The sequence below is a fragment of the Xylaria bambusicola genome (genome assembly GCF_022495145.1).
Source record: "Xylaria bambusicola strain CBS 139988 unplaced genomic scaffold F5B22scaffold_6, whole genome shotgun sequence".
In the NCBI taxonomy this organism is placed as follows: domain Eukaryota; kingdom Fungi; phylum Ascomycota; class Sordariomycetes; order Xylariales; family Xylariaceae; genus Xylaria; species Xylaria bambusicola.
Genome location: NW_025953559.1, coordinates 649,571 through 667,971, shown reverse-complemented (window position 1 = coordinate 667,971; position 18,401 = coordinate 649,571). Strand labels below are relative to the sequence as shown.

The window sequence follows — 18,401 nt, the reverse complement described above, 5'->3', positions numbered from 1 at the left end:
GATATCATTAGTCCTATAAAGGGGTCAAAGACCATACTTACATAAGAAGAGTGGAGGGTGAAATTTCATGCGATCTCATCAAACGTACCCCATCCCAATCCTTCGATAGAAGCTACCGTTAATACACTACCGATATTCCTAGTAGCTACCCAGCTCCTGTTACAAGCCGTTGCTATGCCTGGCCCTGTATGCTAAGCTAAGCATGAAAAGCTCAGCCGCACAACATCATGATGAGGGGGGAAAAAAATAACGAAGGGACATCCATCCCACGATCTGTAGGATGATAAATCCCTGTCACTTGTAGCCAGCATGATCCGTGCCAAATTAAGTAGCCACTGAAACAGCTGGCGGTGATCAGTTCTAGCCAGCGAACTCAGCTTAAAACCACTCGCCTCTCATCTCTTGCCTCTCGTCGCGCCCACGTGTTAGCTGGCCACCCTCGCCACCGTGTTTGAGCTAGCTCAGCTACGGCTGGATTAGCCCAGGCAGTTCAATCGGGTCTGCTAGAACAACAGCCTGCGGCGTCTGGCCAACCATTTTACACGGAATTCTTTGATCGCCCACAGCCACAGCGCGTGACATTGTGCTATGCAGGTTAGGTCTGGGCCCAGCAGTATAGCCACTCCACTTGGTTCGAGGCTCTAACATCAGTGGTGTACTTATTCTGGGGTTGTGGATTTTTACCTCCCTTAGCTCTTTTAGCTACAGAGGGAGCGTTGCTGAGCTGGGGCAGTGCTTGGATCAAGGGGCAGAACGGAGTGAGTTCCTGTATGGGGACTTCTCGTCAAAGACCCTTAACCATAAGATTCTACCTGCCGGGATAGGTTTAGGTTGCTGCCCTTTCTTTCTGGATCCGGCGCGACTTCTGCCCTCCGTTGTCTGTGAAGGGGATAGCTACAATGTGAAGGACCTCTGGGGTAATCTAATATTATTGTCTGCAGAGTTGAGAGTTTATTCATACATACACCTTAGCTACAACCTAACCACGCTCTTCTAATTGTCTAGGTAATTATTCAGTAGTTATATGGTCATTATACTTCGTTTATACTGCCGGGACTACAACAATACTACTGAATTCTTGCTTTTGCATTCTATTAACACTGAAGATCCCGGAATAGGTACCTAGGTGTCTATTTGCAGTATTCTATAATAGGGTAGGCCTCGGTTTAATCACGTTTCGACGCTTATGCCAAGTCGACGGTCCCTGTGTATCTTGCCGAACACTCTCCCGGCAGCCCATCTCATTTGCTCGAGTTCCATTAGCGGTCTGCAACACGAAAGTCCCATATCCTAATATTAGCCTAGCCTAGTCCTAGCCCTATTACCGCAGTAGACTAAGGCTGATCGAACCCTTGGCAGGTGGACTGAGGTTTAATGAATTCTGCCCAGTCAAAGGAATTCTACATAGTAGAATCGAGAGCTGAGAAGGAAAAGTCTTGGGGTATAAAGTAGGATGACTTGCCGCGTTCGTTGCGAGCTGTAGTCCATAGTTCTAAATATCCAAGTCGACAAGATTATCGCTACCTTCTTATTTATTCAGCTGCTTCTACCTCCTGACCTAAACCAGCCGCCAACCAAACATACATAACTAGCAAAGATGGCTTTGGATCTAGTTGCCGCTCATGCTGCCAGCAACCTGGATATGGGCACAAACATTTTTGTCGCCCGTGACCTCTTCAGCAGTGCCAACGTCAACACCCTTGAGGCGAGACAAGACTCGGGCAACGACACAGTGACCATCTTCATTGACTCGCCAGAACCTGAAAAATACGAGTACGCTGCGTCTGTTGTTTACGCCTGCCCTGTCGAGACTGTCTACGCGCTTAGATGTACCGCTGGCGGCCCTGACAGCGTCTGTGGTCCCGGCTTACCGGTATGTATACCCCCGTGCTTTCTTTGCGGAGTTGTTTCTCCGTTTTGAGTGATGAGAACTAGATTAATTAACACGTGAACAGCCTGTCACCGTTACAGAGAACGCGAGCGAGTACAAGGTCTCAAGTGCCGTCACGACCAAGACACAGGGTGTCGAGGTTAAGGCGACTGTCATCGAGAGCTGCAATCTAGACGGCACAACAGCTGCCACCTGCACTGCGACGGTTGGAGGCTCGGCTCAGGGCCAGTCGACCACGACCTCGGCCACCGTCACCTACACTGATGCCTCCTCATACTATCTGCAAGTACAAATCACGGGCGGTAACGAGAAGTTAGCCAACCCTACCGGCAAATGCCAGAGCGGCGCAGCTAGTCTCAACACCCGGGCCGTCGCCTTCTGGGGCATCCTCGGTGCTGTCGGCGCCGTCGGTGCTCTTGCTCTCTAAGGGGCGTAATGATGCGGATGTCCGCCTCCTCAACTTTTGTCATACATGGGTTGTTGGGAGGCAAACTGTGATCATATGATACAGGGGGTTGCATTCTGGGACTGGCGTTTGTAGTTTGATAATGATAGGCCGGAGAGGCATGCATGAACTTTTACCTATACCCTGATAATTGAAATATTACTTCATATTCCCTAGCAACAATTCGTTCACATTCACGCATCGTATGAGCCTAAGTGGTGCCAATACTTCGTATCTCATCCGCGTGATACTGTAAAATTTACGAGATGTGTAAGACTGTCGTTCGCCGTCTGACATTTTAAGTGCTTATTGAACTACTAGTAACCGTACATAGTATGAGCACCATCCAATCACACACGAAGCCAAGCTACAGTGCCCCTTTCATGCATTTACTTCTGTCTACGAAGTAGAGCGTTCCCATATCGCCCCCAAAGGTCCAAGTCAGTTGGGAGACTAGCGCTTATTTCCTAACAACAACATGCGACAGTGGCGTTGCCACGACCTTCATCAGCTCCTGCAGGCACTTATCAAGTGGCTTTGCGGTCCCACTCCTTGGTAAACAGTCAAACAGCCGCGCCGTACTTCATTCAATCTCACCAACTCGGGATCGCAACAACTAGCCTACGGTACTTCGTAAACTATATACTTATTCTTGCTTATTTCTCGCCGTGACTTACATATGACTAAGCTATGAGCTCGTCTAGTCATATAAGCCGAGAATCTCGCCGATTATAGACTTGAAAGTCCCTTTGGGATCGAACTTCTCACGTACGGCCTAGGGTTTGGTTGTTAGTATTTCTAGATATTGATACGTGCGCTTCGTACGCTTATTCCTAGGGTATTTTTATATATAGCCGATATCTATCCAAGCGAAGGTAGGTACTTGAGAATCAGCTTACTGCGAGAATGGTTAGCTCACAACGAATGTTCATTGGTCTAGATTCCGAGACGCATGTGGAAGCGGCTGAGACCAACCTTTGAATCTAGCGAGATGATCTGGATCGAGATTTTGTGTGGCATTGCCGAAGACCTCGCGCGTGTTCTTTGTCCAGTGTGGCCGCGCGGGGAACTCATCGAGGAGTGTCGTTGCTAGGTTGATGTCTGCAGTGATTTACTAATCAGCACCAATTCTGCCGACCTAACGACAGAGACTAGATGGGGGGTTGAATGACGGAATTACGCACAAAACTGCTCATTATATCGCTTGCCGTCGCCGATCGTGGGGTGGAAACTAGGGAAATCGAACATAATGGCGCCCTTTGTCCAGTCTGCCCCATCGAAGGTATCGTAGGTTACTTGACCGAGAAAATCAAAGTATGCCTTGCCAAATTTGATGTTGATGCCACTACGGTATGTCGACGCCACTACGACCTCGGATCAGCACTCATCGTTAAGCGAATATTGGCGATCGCCCAGACATGACCACAGCATGCTTGATTGCCAGAATAGGCGGGGTTGAAGTTCAGGAGAAAGGAGAAAAGTATTACTCACTAATCCTCCCTTTGCTCGCCTCAGCATCGAAGGCCTCGCGCACCCGCTTCAACACCTGGTTTGCCATGACGACTGGGAAAGCAAGCTCGAGCGTGTAGCCGTGCAATCCCAGTTCCCACTCCGGCTTCTGATCCGGGTACAGGCCCCCGATCAAAACGTCGTAGTTCCATCCATACACGGGCCATTTCGTGATACTCTTCCATGTCGTCTTTTCTCTAAAATTCGGCGCGGACCACAGCGTGAATGCAGTCGTCTCAAAAAACCAGTTCGACGAAGGTAGGAACTTGCCGCTCTCGAGGGTCGTCTTGGCTATGCCCGCCTCGAGATCCGTGAGGGAGAACGTGTTCTGAAAGCCTTCTTGGTTGCTGAGTGTCAAGGGGATCTGGTCATAGTACCGCCAGTGAAATTTCTTCAGATACGGCCACCACTATATTGAGGAAGAGGAGATGTGAGTAAGGCATGTCCAAATCACCATTGCGGTATAACTTACCCAGAGATTAGCTGTGGCATATGGCGCAATCAAGCCGTATATATCTCCTTCCAAGACTTCATCCTCACTCAAGCTTCAGTGGCTACATGTCAGCTACGCCCTCTATAAAACAGAGTGACAGGGTACTCACATCTCTTGCTGTGCAAAGACTTTGAAGTCCGGGTAAACCTTAAACTTCATCCGAGCAATGACTCCCAGGAGTCCTAGAGAAGTCGAAGCGGCGAGCCAATCGTCGTTATCATTGTCCCGCTCGACCGTAACGAGTTCGCCGTTGCCGTTAACAATGTCCAGCGACAAGACACCAGCGGCAACCATCGAATCTTCTCTAATTGAAGACCGGTGACCGCCCATGGCCACCGCACCGGCCATGGTGATATTCCAATTAACTGGGTGCGTAGAAACACATCAGTCGAGGCTTCTAAGCTGCAGACCATAGAACTTGCTACATCTCACAAAACACGGAGATTAAGCTATCAGGCGAAGGGACGCTTTGATATATACCTAATGTGTAACCCATCGAGGCATTGCGTTCATGCAGCCACTCCGCGAGTTGCAGGAACGTTACGCCTGCTTCGATCTCGACGGTGCCCGACTCAGCCCCTTCTTCAAGAACTAGACTTGAGATCTTGTTGACGCCCTCGGTCTGGATTATGATGGTGTCTGGATTGTCTGAGCACATGGTGTCATACCTTTGGGGTTGGGCCGTTAGTCAACATCATAAGAGTTGTGCACGTATTTTATCGGTCCCTTTGGTACTAACCACATGTGCCCCTTTCCAGATGCTCTCACCGGCGTGCCATTTGCGGCGGCTTGCTTCACGACGGACACTATATCGTCTACGCTGGTGGCTGCGTGGACTGAGGCTACATCGTGGCAAGCTGGGAACCCGTCACCGTCGAAGGTGTTGTAGGGCTCTGCTATAATAGGAGTTGCCACCGCTACAAGAGCAGCAAGGTACCCTAGAGACGGCATAGTGTACGTAGGTTTCGAAGGACCGATTTAGCGCGCCCACGACTACACAGCGCGAGTCTAAGGAACAATCATGGAGTTCACACGAGACACTGTGGGAATTTATACTTATCGACACGCATGTGCGTATGCGGCTAGGTTTATGTACCTTCATAACGCTTGTCATGTTCACCAACTGGACCTACCGACGTCATCCAATGGTTTAATGGTGGTACTGCCACTGCCCTGCGTACATGCGGTACGATGTGAATCGCGAAGACCAAGCGTTTCCTGGTATCCATTCGTTCGCTCGTGCCCACAGCGAAGAGCCCAGGGGGGTGAAAGAAGGCAGGTAAAACCCGTGAACCTAACATCCGAGTAACGCGAGGCACGGCCATGAATTTCGGCATTTCCTTTCATCTCGGGGCTTGTTTTTGCATGTGATGGATACTACAACACTCAAGCTGGGACTCTTCACGAGATCGACATAACTACTAGCAACGTGATATTGTTAGGTAAGTGATATTGACGTTCGATATGTTGTTGGTCACCTTACGACTGCAGGTGCCTTACCTCGGATTGTAAAGGTTACCTAGCATCGTAGTTTGGATCCCAGTGACAGTAACGGTAACTGGCGAGCGATGTTACTCCCCACGGCAGCGAGCAAGGGACGGTCTGGAGTAGATGCCGTATTTGGATGGGTTTGCTTGCGGGGAACCCTGGTTTCATACCCCAATCTCGCCCAGGGTTCGTTAGCATCTAGCATATTCATCTCTTAAGTTGCCTGGTTTGGGAGATGAATGCGAGCTCCTGTTGAAGCAAACGAATGCGAACATAACGATCTCTATATGCCATCAGGATTGACGCATTTGAAATATATAGGCTTTGATTGGAACACTGGCTATTAGAATGGGGTTGTTCAGGATCGGTAGAAGACCGTCGCTTAGTTTTAATAAGACAACAGCAGCATATTGCATGACAACATTGTCAGCCATACAAAAGCGCAGCCGCCGTCCCCAACTAGCTTTCGTGCCAAACAATTGCTCCAACATTAGGATCATCTCATCAAGGTTTATTGACTATGATAATGCTAAAGGGTGTTGAGGGTTTGTATCCCCCTAACGCCAGATCGCGCAGCACTTCATGGAGTGGTCGTAGACGATCGAATCCCAAGGGACGGGCTACATCAAGGAACGGTATAATTCCCATCCCTTTGAAGGTGGCGTCCGATAGTAGCTGAGAAGTCTAGCTCGTGTAACTGAATGCGAACATCAAGTCTTCAAGGAATCAGACAAGATGTTGTTAGACTTTTGGCCTAAACACTATCACGGCCACACCTTTACGGATCTTTAGCAATAAGTTGGCGGGCGGCAGGTCATGGGGTAACTATGGTGAACACATAGTAGCAGACGCTGTGTTTCCTACGGGCACCTACACATCTACTTTAGCTTCACTTCGTGTAGACTTTATACAGTTACAACCCAAACACCTTACCTAAATTCTAACTACCCTCTTCATCGTCCTTGTCATCACAACCATCACCGCCGCCAACCACCATTACCGCCACAAAGCCTCGTGCGGTATTTCCTGACCAGTTCCCCGAGCCAATTAGATAAGCTGTGGCGAGACCATACAATGCTTCCCGACATACAGCACATTCTTTTGGGCGGCTCAGGCGTCGACTAGTGGTGTGCGTCTGGTCACACAGTGTGCGCCCGAGACACCTCGCATCAAGATCGTTCGATGGGATATAACTCTGTTTAGGAGATACTCCAATTAACGTGTAGGACGCCTGGTATAAAAGAGTATCTCCCCAACCCCCGCAATACGTTCTAGATCTAGAGAGACTGGCATCTTAACGTTTCGCACTGTCTAGACTATCGAGACACCGGTCTCTCTCGCTCCTTTGGTCATCCCATCCCATCCAAGCACACACCCAGCCAGATGGCGAGCATTCCTGAGTGGTAGGGAGGGGGATGCTGAGTGGCGGCTTGTTAGCTTCACTGTGATACTTCAAGATGCTTCTCCAAAGTTACCTACCAACCATTACCGCTAATGACACCTTAAACCCCCCTCACATTCAATCCAACCCGAGGGTTTAAAATAAGGTCTCAGCTAACCCTCCCTCCATCCAGTCATCTATATTTCCTCTGTCTGTCTGTCTGTTCCGGTGATTTGTCGTCGAACTCTGCTGCACTCTTCCTTCTACCTGAAGTGACCCTACCTAAATACCACCCCCAACCCAAACCATTCAAATCCCCCTCCAAAAATGAAGCTATTTCTAACAATCGCGGGTGCCGCGGCCCTCGTCCACGCACAGGCCGATAGCACCGGGTATTTCCCTGGCGAGCCCTCTTGCGCCGTGAGTAAAACCCAACATCCCACATCCGTTCTCCACCAAGGAAACGAGTGAATAATCGAGAAACGAGCCATACTAACCAGCATATCTTCTCTCTTTACAGCTTCCTTGCCTGTCCTCGGCCATCACAGCAGCCGGCTGCGCCCTAAGCGACATAGGCTGCCAGTGCGGCCCCACGCAGAGCGTCATCGCGAACAAGGTGGGCGGCTGCATCCTCTCGAGCTGCACGGACCCGACCGAGCTCGGCGCCGCCATCAACGCCGGCCAGGCCGTCTGCTCGAGTTTCCTGGCCGGCGAGCTATCGTTCACCACGCCCTCGGGTCCCGCGCCGACGCCGACGCCCACGGGTAGTGGCAGTAGCTCCGGCTCGGAGTCGGGCAGCACCTCGGGCACGAGCGGCCCTGTGACGAGCCCGCCGACTTCGACGGCTAGTAGTACTGCTGTATCTGAATCTGGCTCCGAGTCAGGGTCCGGAGACAGTACGTCTGAGAGCGACCATGCCACACACACGGACACCCTCATCGGTTCAGAGTCCCCGATTCTTACGGGTTCCCTCACCAGTCTGCCAGCAAATCCGACGGGCGCCGCGGCGGCCCCAGCCAGCATTGGTGCCGGCGTATTAGCTGGTATCTTGGGTATACTTGCGTTCTTGTAAGACGCTGTTTGTTTCTTGGGATAGTCAAGGTACCTTTGTAAAGCAGAGAAAAAAAAAGGGGGAGAACCATCAATCTCAGATGCCAGGCGAATTTGTCCTTCGTAGTTACTTACGCCTTGAAGTTGATGTAGTATAGTCGGATACTTGGCATTTATGACTGAAATGTCGCTTAATGTGATCTAGCCAGCGTGGGATCCGTATTAGGTCAACCCGAAGAGGAGATAAAGAGGCTATAGCTGCTAATGACATATGGTGAGATAATCAGAGATTTCGGAGCTGTATTCCACGCTGGTGGACGAGGATGACTAATTGTATGTAAATTTGGTTCTATGGGTTGCTAAAACATGCGCTTATGTCCCTCTTCGGAGCCAGTCCTTGATAAACATCCAAGTTGATAAATGTCTCATCCTCTATCTAGGCGATGCTTCGACCGAATCTATCAACCCTTCTTCGCATTGCGCCTGCGTTCCCACTCGGCTCGCTCCTCGTCGTCACTTCCAGAGAACTCCGCGTCGTCATCGCTTTCTTCCGCGGCTGGAATGTCAAGCTGTGCGCTAGCATTCGCTTTTGGTTTCTGGACCTCATCGGCACCTACAAAATCCCCGGCGTTTAGAGCTGCATACTCGTGCTTCTGTATGAGCTCCCTTAGGCCCGTATTCCGGGGATCGACCAGTTGGTATGGAGTGAGCTTGGCCTTATTCTTGATGCGCGTACTCGATCCCGCCTCCAGCATCATCTCCACCAACGCGTTGCCGAATTCGCGCTGTGCCGGGGGTTCACTGTTGATCCATCGGATGGCGCTGTGTAGAGGTGTGTCGCCTTCCGCGCGGTTCATGGGATCGCACTCGAACTCTGGTTGGTCGAGGAGCATGTCGATTATTTCGTCTACATCATTGACAGGGGCATTAGTTTAGAGTTCTAAAATTGCTGGTGTCTGAAATTGATGCTAGAAATCAATAGCGGGCAGGAGTAATTCGTGACCATGATTGTTAGAGCAACGTGATACGTACAGTTTCCTCGCGAAGCAGCCTCATGGTAAAGATGGTTCCCCATAACCGTTTTTGTATTGTTCATCAGGTGGGATATTTCCTCGTCGTTCTTGCAATTTTGGATTATCTCGGTCAACAAGTCGACGTTATTCCTCCGACAAGCCTCAATGAGCTGCTCTCCCACAGACGCTCCCTGTAGACACGGATATCAGCACGGACCGAGTTGGATTGAGGTCTTCACGCAGTTTACCTCATGTTCGTCCGTCATATTGGTATAGTGTGATAAATCTGCTAAATGCTGTCGATGCTAATTTAATAAACAAGGAACCAACTGCAAGTCTTCACCCACGCAAGAAACAAAGGTGGTCAAGAATAGCTTGGAACCCAAGAGTTGGCCAAGAGGTGCAAACGTTAGAAGTAGTTATGGAAAAGCAGTTGGCGGATTTCGTATAATATCAATAGAGGTCGTGTCGTGGCTATGTTTATTTGTCTGTTCCTCGGTCGACTTTGGGCGGAGGGAGGTGGGCAGTGACACTCCCTTGTTTCGACCCCTCCAAGCACCCAAACCCATGTCTACTGTTTGGCAGGCACCTAAGCATTTCAATTGCCCGCCCCGCGACGCCCAAACAGCCCCAGCCTCCACAGAGGGCTGCTAGGACCGATTACTTAAGTATGTACTTATTAGGGACGGTGCTGGGCGATACTTATATGTACTTACCCAGGCACCAACTGATGCGCCTGTACCTGTATATAGGTACAATAGGTACAATAGATACATGTATTGGGTATTGCTGGTCGGACCCCACCAAAACTTTTAGCGCACTTTGCGAAGTCAGAAACCTCATGCTTCGACGCGGGTTGACTCAGGCCAGGAAAAGCACTTTCGTCCAGCGGCAGACAGATTTCCATCATGATATAGCCACTTATACACACGCTGAGACCAGAGTTTAGACGATAAGAGCCAAAGGGCCTAGTCAATCATTTATTACCGCTCTCTACTCATCACAATGTTGCTCTGTAATTATCCTCCAGTATGCCCACGGCGCGGGAATGCTAAGCTGATGCTCGAGTAGTCTGCCCTCAGTGTAGCAATATCTTGACTGTCTCACCCTCGCCAGAGAACGGCCGCAACCGGCTGGAGTGTCGAACATGTCCCTACCAGCACGCTATCGAGGAACCCATGTACTCGCGACGGTATTTCAAGAAGAAGGAGCGTGAGGATGTCTTTGGTGGCCCCGAGGCCTGGGCAAACGCCGATAAGACCACTGTGCAGTGCCCTAACGGGTCGTGCGAAGGGAAAGAGGCTGCTTTCTACCAGGTTCAGATCCGCAGTGCTGATGAGCCCATGACCAGTTTCTTCAAGGTGAGTGAAACCCCGTCGAGACCATCACATCAAGTCCGGAAGCGCTGACACGCGGATCACAGTGCATGACTTGTGGACACCGCTGGAGAGAGAACTAATAGAGACCATCATGGCGTGGAGAGCTCCGTGTAGGAGGGCGATGATGTGTTGCATTCTTGGCGCTGGTGTTATTTTGCATATGGCTGACAGGTCAAACAACCATATAAGCCGTGTCGATAAAGGGGAGCGTGCATTGGTTTTCCAGCGATTTGGTTCACGTTTAGACGGTTGCTAATAATAGTCATACCCATGGTCTTCTTTTCTTCTCACTTTCGAAATCACCATCGTGATTTTTGATGTGCCGCGGCCACTATACTATATTGGCCAAAGAGTCGTTGTAGATTTGTGTTTTCCGTGACCCGACCGACAAAACTTACCCTGGGAGGTTTCCATCATAGTATGTGGTGCCTTATAGTGAGGGCTTTGCTCGTTTTATTCCGTCGGTAATATGTGGTTATCTTGGTTGGGTATATGCTTCACTCGTCTTTGTGCCACTCTACTGAAGCCTTAACACCCTCAGCTGCGAGGGCCTGAGCCAGGTCAGGGCTTATGATATCCTGTCGGAAGCGTTCTTCCTGTAACAACTCGAGATGTTTAAGTGTAGGGCCAGGGTAATTCAGGTACTTGATGTAGGGAGGCCGGCTCCAGTACCGGAGGTATGACAGATACGCGACGAATGCGGGATCATTGAGAAGCTTCTGTGACGCAAGATGGTTGAGGTAGAAAGGATTGGCGAGAGATTGTACGAACTGGGACTGTCTGTTAGCCGTAAAACTAGAGACCGAGATTTGCGACGCACGATCGTGCACATACTTCAAGCTCGATTTCGAACCGCGTGAAGCCACCGTACTTGGGTTCAGCGTCTGGGGAAGGCAGCGTGTCCTGGGCCATTGGAACGTCTCTGGATGATGCCATCTGAAGAATTCAAGATTTATAGATATGGTCGGTAGTATTTCAAGGTTCAGTGCTGCTGCTACAACATATGTGGTTATTCTTAAAAGAAGCCCCGGAAAGCACCGGGCTACGTCGGCATGGGTGTAGCTGGTAGATGCCGCTCTAGGTTAAGTGAGGTTCCCAATGTAGGTAGCTATGTACCCGCTACCCGCTGCCATGTAGGTACATAGGTAAGTACATTAAAGACTATGGGGGTTAGGCATGTTTCCAGCCTCCAACCAACACATAATATCTGCTGCTTGATTCACGGGTTCTTGTTGTTTTCAAGGAGAGTCTGCTTGTGAATCAAGTTTCGGCGTTTATGGCTGGCTCTATCACTCGAATATTGATCACGCCTTTCATTCGTTGCACAAACTAACACGTTACGAGTCAGCGAGACTGAAGTCCTAGCAGAGTATATTGAGATGGGTAACTTGGTGAGACTTCGACAGTATCACGCCTCGGAGGATTATATCTTTAAAATAGCAACAAAAGAAGATGACATGGCTATCTCCGTCTAATGGTAAAGTAAAGGAAGTTCCAAGCAAGGGGCCGACGTTGGTATTAAAACAAAACTAAAGCATAGGACCAACTGAATTAAGATCATCGAGACATGGAAATTATCGCATTGATAGTGTACCAATTATATATATTTAAATAACTCAACCACCAATGCTGATACTATCCATAGGATTCAGAAGGTTTCATAACCGGGTCTGTTAGAATAAGTCCCTCCAACGCAACACAGCTCTAGGTGAAGAGCATACAAGACGTAGAATCCGATCATCCAAAAGCATTCTACTAGAATTCCAAATGTTCAGGGTATAGTGTGTAATCAATCAATCAATCAATCATAGGCCCTCCGCAGTTCAAAACAAAACGCCGTCATATCCCACTCATTCATACCTTCGTAATCTTTATTAGGGGGTGAATCCTTCATTCATCAATCTTTAAACAGACGGGAACAGAACACACGCGATCACTATGCAAGAGAGCCAAACATCCCATCTGGGAATCCTGATACGGGACGAAACGCTATTCCTCGATTCGATATAGCTCACATTCATAGCGTTGAGCAGGATCTGGGGGGTCACGGTGCCCGCGCTGGCGATATGGTGCAGTTCGTCCGAGAACGTGGCGAGGATGTTAGTGCTCCGGCCTTCTGGGCAAAACACGACTTCCCAGCCGCCTCCCATAGGGATGATGAAGGTGGAAGCCTGGTCGTCAAACGCGAAACTGTAGGCGTCCGGGCACACATATTTCGCGTACTTGGAGTATATGCCTGGCTTGCAGATCTCTGGGTCATTGTACTTTCCAGTGCAGCAATCCTTGGGTTTATGGTTCAAAGCGCAGGAACTCAGACACGGATCGAAAATGGGTCGCTGGATATTGTCGTCTGGATAAGGATAGATGCCGTCACCTGGTTTGTCTGGAGGGAAGACTTGCAGGTCCCAGGGACACCAATCACTCAGTTGATGATTCGTCAGCGTAGGCTGATAGGGCATTGGGTATGTGACATTCGTGTAGGTCAATCCGGTTTGACTCGGCGCGCTCAAGAATCCTGCAGTGGCGATGCACGTTGGGTTCACGAGATTTGGTGGGATGAAGGTCGTATTTTCCGCTGGATGGTAGACGATGCCCAGGGGCAAATTGTAACCATCGACTAAAGAGATGTCGTAGAATGTCTGGTCACCTGTAATGCCTCCAGCAAGATTGAACTCAGCCAAAGTAGCTGGCGCAGTGCCCTGCCATACATGTATAAGCATTGAGGGCAGCAGTGGATTCAATAAGGGGCAAGACACTCACGCCGAACACACAATCTAACTTTCCTAGACAATCACCTGTCTGGCAGGTTGCCGTATCGTCACCGACGGTGCAATTCGTACGGCCCCATACTCTTCCAGCCCAAGTTGGGCCAACAGTGAGATGTTTAGATTTTCCTGGGCCGAGTTCGAACCCATGGGATTCAGGGGCATCTCCGGCCTGAGATGCAATTCCAGGCCACAATACCTCCGGACAATTGTTGGTTACGATGAGTGGGATGGCTTTGTCGCGCTTAGTGAGTGGCCGTGTTATACCTTTGACGGCTTGACTAGGCGAAAGATAGTCAAATTTGAACAGCTTGTGGTTACTTGGGTACACAACTCCTGCTACTTCCTGGAGGGTAGACAGGAGTAACAAGGTTGTACTCAACACCACTGCCCTCATCTTCATGTTACTCCGACGCCTTTGAGAGGAGGATGGCTGGCGCATGCTGGCTCGTCTGTTGGCTCAGCACCCTGTGACAGGGTGAACAAAGTGATGCGTACTTTGGTCGATAGTAGAAAACGGGCAGCATAAGTTAGATCAGGTTTGGCGTGTCGTTCAGTAAGTTAAAGACCAAGTCATCGTCCGACTTGACCCCAGTATTGTCGTATAGTAAGGACTAGTCGACAACATACAACCCGATTCAGGATGGTATGAAACAAGGAGAAAATAAAGGCCAAAAATGATAGTAATCGAATGTAAAACGGGAGGTAGAGCGACAGGACAAGTATGTAGGGAGAGACGAGGGAAATATGTATATCAGCAAACCTCGGCGATGGAGTGAATGCTGGGTGAAGCTGAAGCCATCTTTCTGAAAGATTCAATCAGACACAAGGCTAAGGAAACAAGAGGGCAAATATAACCAGGGCACGCCTGGAGAGTCGCTACCCAGTGACTTGAGTGTGTTGACGTTGCTGCCGCCGCCAAGTGGAAGCGCTTCGCGATTCAACATATGACGTAGCGGCGACCAATCCTGCTTCTTGTTTAGGCAGTAGTAGTCAAGGTGTGCAGTTTTACTTGCAGGGGTCAAGGGCCTATCTCCTAAACTAGATCCCGCGTGCGATTGGGATATCTTGCTTGCTACCACGTGGAGATCATCTTGTTGAACCACTTACAGTAATCTCAAAAAAATAGTAAATGGGAGGCATCCAGTTTTTAAGTCAGACAACCCTTTGGAATACCATTCCTTATGTGTAATAGCCACAGACAGAAGCAGCGAAAAGATGCGATGCCCAAGCATATATGCCAATTGATAGAAAAAAAAACCACGTCTCACGAGGATGACAACATACTCCAAATCTTGCGAAATAATGTCAAGTTTAACTGTTTGGCAAATTCAAACCACCCTTGGCTGTGACCATTTTGTACTAAGATTCCTCATCATCAATCATCCACTCATCCAGATTAGACATATCGTTGCAGATCTACCTGCAACAGAAGAAAATGTTATTTCTCCAGAAGTGGCGTGGTATCCCGGGGTCCAATATATGAAATGAGCCCGCTTGTGGTCCATACATGCATCATTGTGTTTCGCGTGGAGGTATCAGTGGGTAACGTAACAGAAATTTATGTTAGGGGAAAAAATCAGAATCATCCATTCCGCTATGCAATTCTTCCGACTCCATTGTGTTCACCTGAACCGAGATCGGCAACGACCCATCACTTCTCCTTGGCAAACGAGCTCGGCGCTGAACTCAGATCCATCTAGCGTTAGATAAATGTCAAAGTATACTCGATAAAATGTGCCTTGTGGGGTATCCATGCGCTCGAAGTCTTTCTCGAGATTCTTTCGTGATAAGTCCGATGTTAAAGTGACAACTTCCTTTATACCTGTAATACTATTAGTGTGGATGAATGAGAAAGGGGCTTCAATTGGCACATACGAGGATCTTTAGTGTACTCGGGGCACACATCATCGTCACACGCATAGAGGATATCTTCGTACATAAGTGTAGCACCGGGAGCTACCTGTCGGAAGAAAGATACTTTAACGGGCTCACCGATTTTGACCTTTTGGCCCTTTTGCACAAATATTTGTCGGGTGAACTTGCATCGATCCTTTCCATCGAGCGATGGCACACGGTACGCCTCGGGGTGGTAACCCTCTTTGAAAGGCTGAAGCGTGGCCATGAGGTAGTGTCGACGAGCAACACGGTGTGTGATGACTCTCTCCGTGATGCCGGCTGTAACGGCACCCTTAACGATAGCAGCAACCGAGTCCATTGGCCGCACCACCTTGGACTGGAATTGGGGAGGGACATGAAGCTTGATCTGCTGGAAAAGGTACTCAGAAGCACCAAAACCACCTACGACGAGGATGTTCTGTAATGTTCGGTTCTGCGCCTGAATGGCAATGATCTGGTTCCTAACAAGCTCCAGAATCCGGTTGACCACCGGCTCGAAGCATTGAAGAATCTCTTCATTGGTGAATGTCATGTAGCCTTCTTCAATACCTGCCTCTGGAAATTCAGCCTCGATACCCACATCGACCGCCCACTTCTGTCCGTTGTTTCTGAAGTCTGCCTTGATTCGGTTCTCGAAGTCCATGATACACTTGGCATAAACACGTCCAGCTGTCTTAGATCCGTCTGGAAGCTTCATCTTCCGAATCTTAGTTCGCAAGATGTTACTGAAATTCCTGTTGAGTGCAGTTGAGCCGCACGAGTCACCGGAACCTGCTGTACATTCTGCAACAGTAAAGGGGTTCTCATCCTCGACTTCATAAGCGATCAAATCCACAGTACCACCACCACAGTCGACAATAAGAATGGCGTCGTGAACCTTGAGATTAAGCAAACCCGTCTTAGCGCAGAAAAGCGATGCAGCTTCAGGCTCGCTGACAAGTGTCAATCGGTTATCGTTCTCATCGCGCAAGAAGCCGGCTTGGATGGCAGCGGCTCTCGTTGCAGCCTTACCAGCATCGTTCCAAATGGCGGGGACGGTCAAATAGTACCGAATGTTGCGCTCCTCTCTGTTGAAAACCTCACCGAGCGTCTTCTGGAGAGCTGACCTCATAGCCTGTCGCAACTTGAACAGGTAGTCGGCAGCAACATCAATTTCAGATTTTCCTGGCGGTAGCGGAGGCAAGTTGATAGGATCAATATACGTATTTCCAGACAACATTAGCTGTAGCTTGAACCACTCAACCTTTTGAACACCGGGTTTGGGATAGCCCGTTGGCGCCAGAGCGTCGGCAATATCCGGACCCCATCCAACAACCTTCTGGTACTGATCATAGTATAGCACTGTGGGAATCTGGACAAACCCGGTAAGTAATTGCCCGAGCACTTCTGAAATCTGTGTCTCATACCTTCTGTTTTGTATAAGATCCTGCTCCAGGCCATTCTGTGATTATGTCTTCCTTGGCTTCATTATTCGTCGCAAAGGCGAATGCGACACCAGAGAATGTTGTGCCCTAAAACAGTCAGAGACATTGCATAAGCTCCATGGGTCCATTGGAGCGACATACAAAATCAATGCCGACAATCAGCTGGGCTTTACTTCGGCTATTGCCCTCTACCTCGGCGGCTGGTCGCCCATACGATCCCATAGCGTTAGTGGGTTGCTGCTGGGGGGCAGGAGCAGCTTGCGGATAGCCTGCGGGAGGGTAACCTGGCGGACCACCGCCTGGGCCGCCGGGAGCGGGTTGCGCATTAGGTGGCATATGCATCGTGGGAGGGTAGCCGGAGACGGGAGCGCCGGTGTTGATGGGAGGTGGGCCGCCAACCATTTGCGTGGGCGGGGTACGTGTCGGGTTCTGGGTCAAGGGGCTCGTGCGGCCGACGGGTTGCTGAGGCCCTCCTGGTTGAAAATTAGGCGTATAGCTGGGCGGACGGGGTCCAGCGCCGGGGTGGTTCATTATCGGGAGGCTCGCCTGGGAGGAGGAGGCAATGGAGGCCGTAGGCGCGGGGCCAGGCTGACTCGTGGGCGGTGGAATCTGCGATGGAGCAGGTCCGGGCGGATAGGCCTGCGTGATTTGCGGTGGAGGGGTAGAGCTGGCGGGCGGATTGTCTGAAGGGGGGATGCTAGCGGTGGACTTCCGTTTACCTAATCCGAAGCCCTTGAAGCGGGAATTCAAAGAATTCATAAGGGAAGAAGAAGGAGAAGAAGGAGAGAGGGAGAGGAAGAGGGGAGACAGGTCGGGGGAACGGGGATAAGTGAAGTAGAAGAAGGAAAGACGGGAGTGGTGGATTGAAGGAAGACGAGGCGGGCTGGGCTAGGCTGGGCTTTGCTTCTGCTGATGCAGCCAGTGCTGATGCTTGCCGGCGCTGGCGCTGGCACTGGTCCTTGGTCCTGCTGCTGGTCCTGCTGGCTGGCTGGCTGGCTGGCTGGCTGGCAGTAGGTAGGTAGGTAGTGTAGCGGTGCTTGGGGGGAAAATGGGGAATAAGGTGTAGGTATGTCTCGATCGTCTATCTGTCTGTCTGTCTGTCTGTCTGACTCGGACAGGGGACAGGAAGGGACATGCGAGGGGGTGTGGATGGCGAAAGGGGGGGCTTGGTCAGGTTCGGATGCTTGGCGACAAAGTCCTTCTCCCCTGGTCCCTTTTTGCTGCCAGTGCTGTCCCTGCTACTTTGCGTGCGTACCTGCGGCCGGTACCTTACTACCTAGGAACCTACACTAGTACAATGGCGGTAATATATTATACCAACTGGAAGTCTTCAACCGTAGGGTTGTAGTAGGTAATACGATATTGCCCTTCCAACGAGCAACGCAAGCAGCACGAGCCAGTACCGTTCTCTTGCCAACGATTTCCCAAGGTCTTGTTCGGTCTTGGAAGAGATCCGGGATGAGTTGTTGTTGGTTTTGTTTCGAGTGCAGTTGGTGACAAGCGGGAAATGATATCGGCCCTGTGGATACAGGGCGGGTATGTACTTAGTGTAGGTCCTTGCGCAGGTAAGGAATTTTACATATGTACTTAGGTACAGCACTTATTTTCCGGTCTTGGTAGGACTTTGATGCCTTCTGCACCACCAACTGAGGTTAGCAGTTAGT

General features: G+C 50.0%; 8 protein-coding genes across 8 annotated transcripts; 3 read left to right on the top strand and 5 right to left on the bottom strand.

Annotated features, from left to right (window-relative positions):
* Positions 1-1,597: 1,597 nt before the first annotated feature.
* Positions 1,598-2,318, top strand: F5B22DRAFT_634118 (uncharacterized protein; the record flags this gene model as incomplete). Its single annotated transcript, XM_047976936.1, has 2 exons — positions 1,598-1,873; positions 1,956-2,318. The coding sequence occupies 2 exons, from the start codon at positions 1,598-1,600 to the stop codon at positions 2,316-2,318; spliced, it is 639 nt and encodes a 212-aa protein (XP_047834232.1).
* A 299-nt stretch (positions 2,319-2,617) lies between these two features.
* On the bottom strand, positions 2,618-5,021 carry F5B22DRAFT_593328 (FAD/FMN-containing dehydrogenase). Its single transcript, XM_047973990.1, has 7 exons — positions 4,819-5,021; positions 4,448-4,703; positions 4,318-4,390; positions 3,828-4,254; positions 3,521-3,700; positions 3,313-3,437; positions 2,618-3,111 (listed from the first exon to the last, which is right to left on the bottom strand). The coding sequence occupies exons 1-7, from the start codon at positions 4,994-4,996 to the stop codon at positions 3,037-3,039; spliced, it is 1,314 nt and encodes a 437-aa protein (XP_047834231.1). The 5' UTR covers positions 4,997-5,021; the 3' UTR covers positions 2,618-3,036.
* A 1,909-nt stretch (positions 5,022-6,930) lies between these two features.
* F5B22DRAFT_464608 (uncharacterized protein) lies at positions 6,931-8,478 on the top strand. The gene is made up of 2 exons (XM_047972093.1): positions 6,931-7,627; positions 7,728-8,478. Exons 1-2 carry the CDS (start codon positions 7,535-7,537, stop codon positions 8,277-8,279), a joined length of 645 nt encoding a protein of 214 aa, XP_047834230.1. The 5' UTR covers positions 6,931-7,534; the 3' UTR covers positions 8,280-8,478.
* F5B22DRAFT_464473 (ankyrin repeat protein) lies at positions 8,475-9,738 on the bottom strand. The gene is made up of 3 exons (XM_047972092.1): positions 9,519-9,738; positions 9,290-9,461; positions 8,475-9,164 (listed from the first exon to the last, which is right to left on the bottom strand). Exons 1-3 carry the CDS (start codon positions 9,534-9,536, stop codon positions 8,719-8,721), a joined length of 636 nt encoding a protein of 211 aa, XP_047834229.1. The 5' UTR covers positions 9,537-9,738; the 3' UTR covers positions 8,475-8,718.
* A 537-nt stretch (positions 9,739-10,275) lies between these two features.
* F5B22DRAFT_643231 (uncharacterized protein) lies at positions 10,276-10,729 on the top strand (the record flags this gene model as incomplete). Its single annotated transcript, XM_047978236.1, has 3 exons — positions 10,276-10,285; positions 10,342-10,631; positions 10,694-10,729. The coding sequence occupies 3 exons, from the start codon at positions 10,276-10,278 to the stop codon at positions 10,727-10,729; spliced, it is 336 nt and encodes a 111-aa protein (XP_047834228.1).
* A 53-nt stretch (positions 10,730-10,782) lies between these two features.
* Positions 10,783-11,653, bottom strand: F5B22DRAFT_464678 (SOH1-domain-containing protein). The gene is made up of 2 exons (XM_047972095.1): positions 11,484-11,653; positions 10,783-11,419 (listed from the first exon to the last, which is right to left on the bottom strand). The coding sequence occupies exons 1-2, from the start codon at positions 11,583-11,585 to the stop codon at positions 11,147-11,149; spliced, it is 375 nt and encodes a 124-aa protein (XP_047834227.1). The 5' UTR covers positions 11,586-11,653; the 3' UTR covers positions 10,783-11,146.
* Positions 11,654-12,553: 900 nt separating this feature from the next.
* F5B22DRAFT_643229 (thaumatin family protein) lies at positions 12,554-13,856 on the bottom strand (the record flags this gene model as incomplete). The annotated part of the gene is made up of 2 exons (XM_047978235.1): positions 12,554-13,348; positions 13,410-13,856. The coding sequence occupies 2 exons, from the start codon at positions 13,854-13,856 to the stop codon at positions 12,554-12,556; spliced, it is 1,242 nt and encodes a 413-aa protein (XP_047834226.1).
* A 1,046-nt stretch (positions 13,857-14,902) lies between these two features.
* Positions 14,903-17,888, bottom strand: F5B22DRAFT_464465 (actin-like ATPase domain-containing protein). Its single transcript, XM_047972091.1, has 4 exons — positions 16,879-17,888; positions 16,720-16,824; positions 15,293-16,664; positions 14,903-15,239 (listed from the first exon to the last, which is right to left on the bottom strand). The coding sequence occupies exons 1-4, from the start codon at positions 17,494-17,496 to the stop codon at positions 15,040-15,042; spliced, it is 2,295 nt and encodes a 764-aa protein (XP_047834225.1). The 5' UTR covers positions 17,497-17,888; the 3' UTR covers positions 14,903-15,039.
* Between the last annotated feature and the right edge of the window lie 513 nt (positions 17,889-18,401).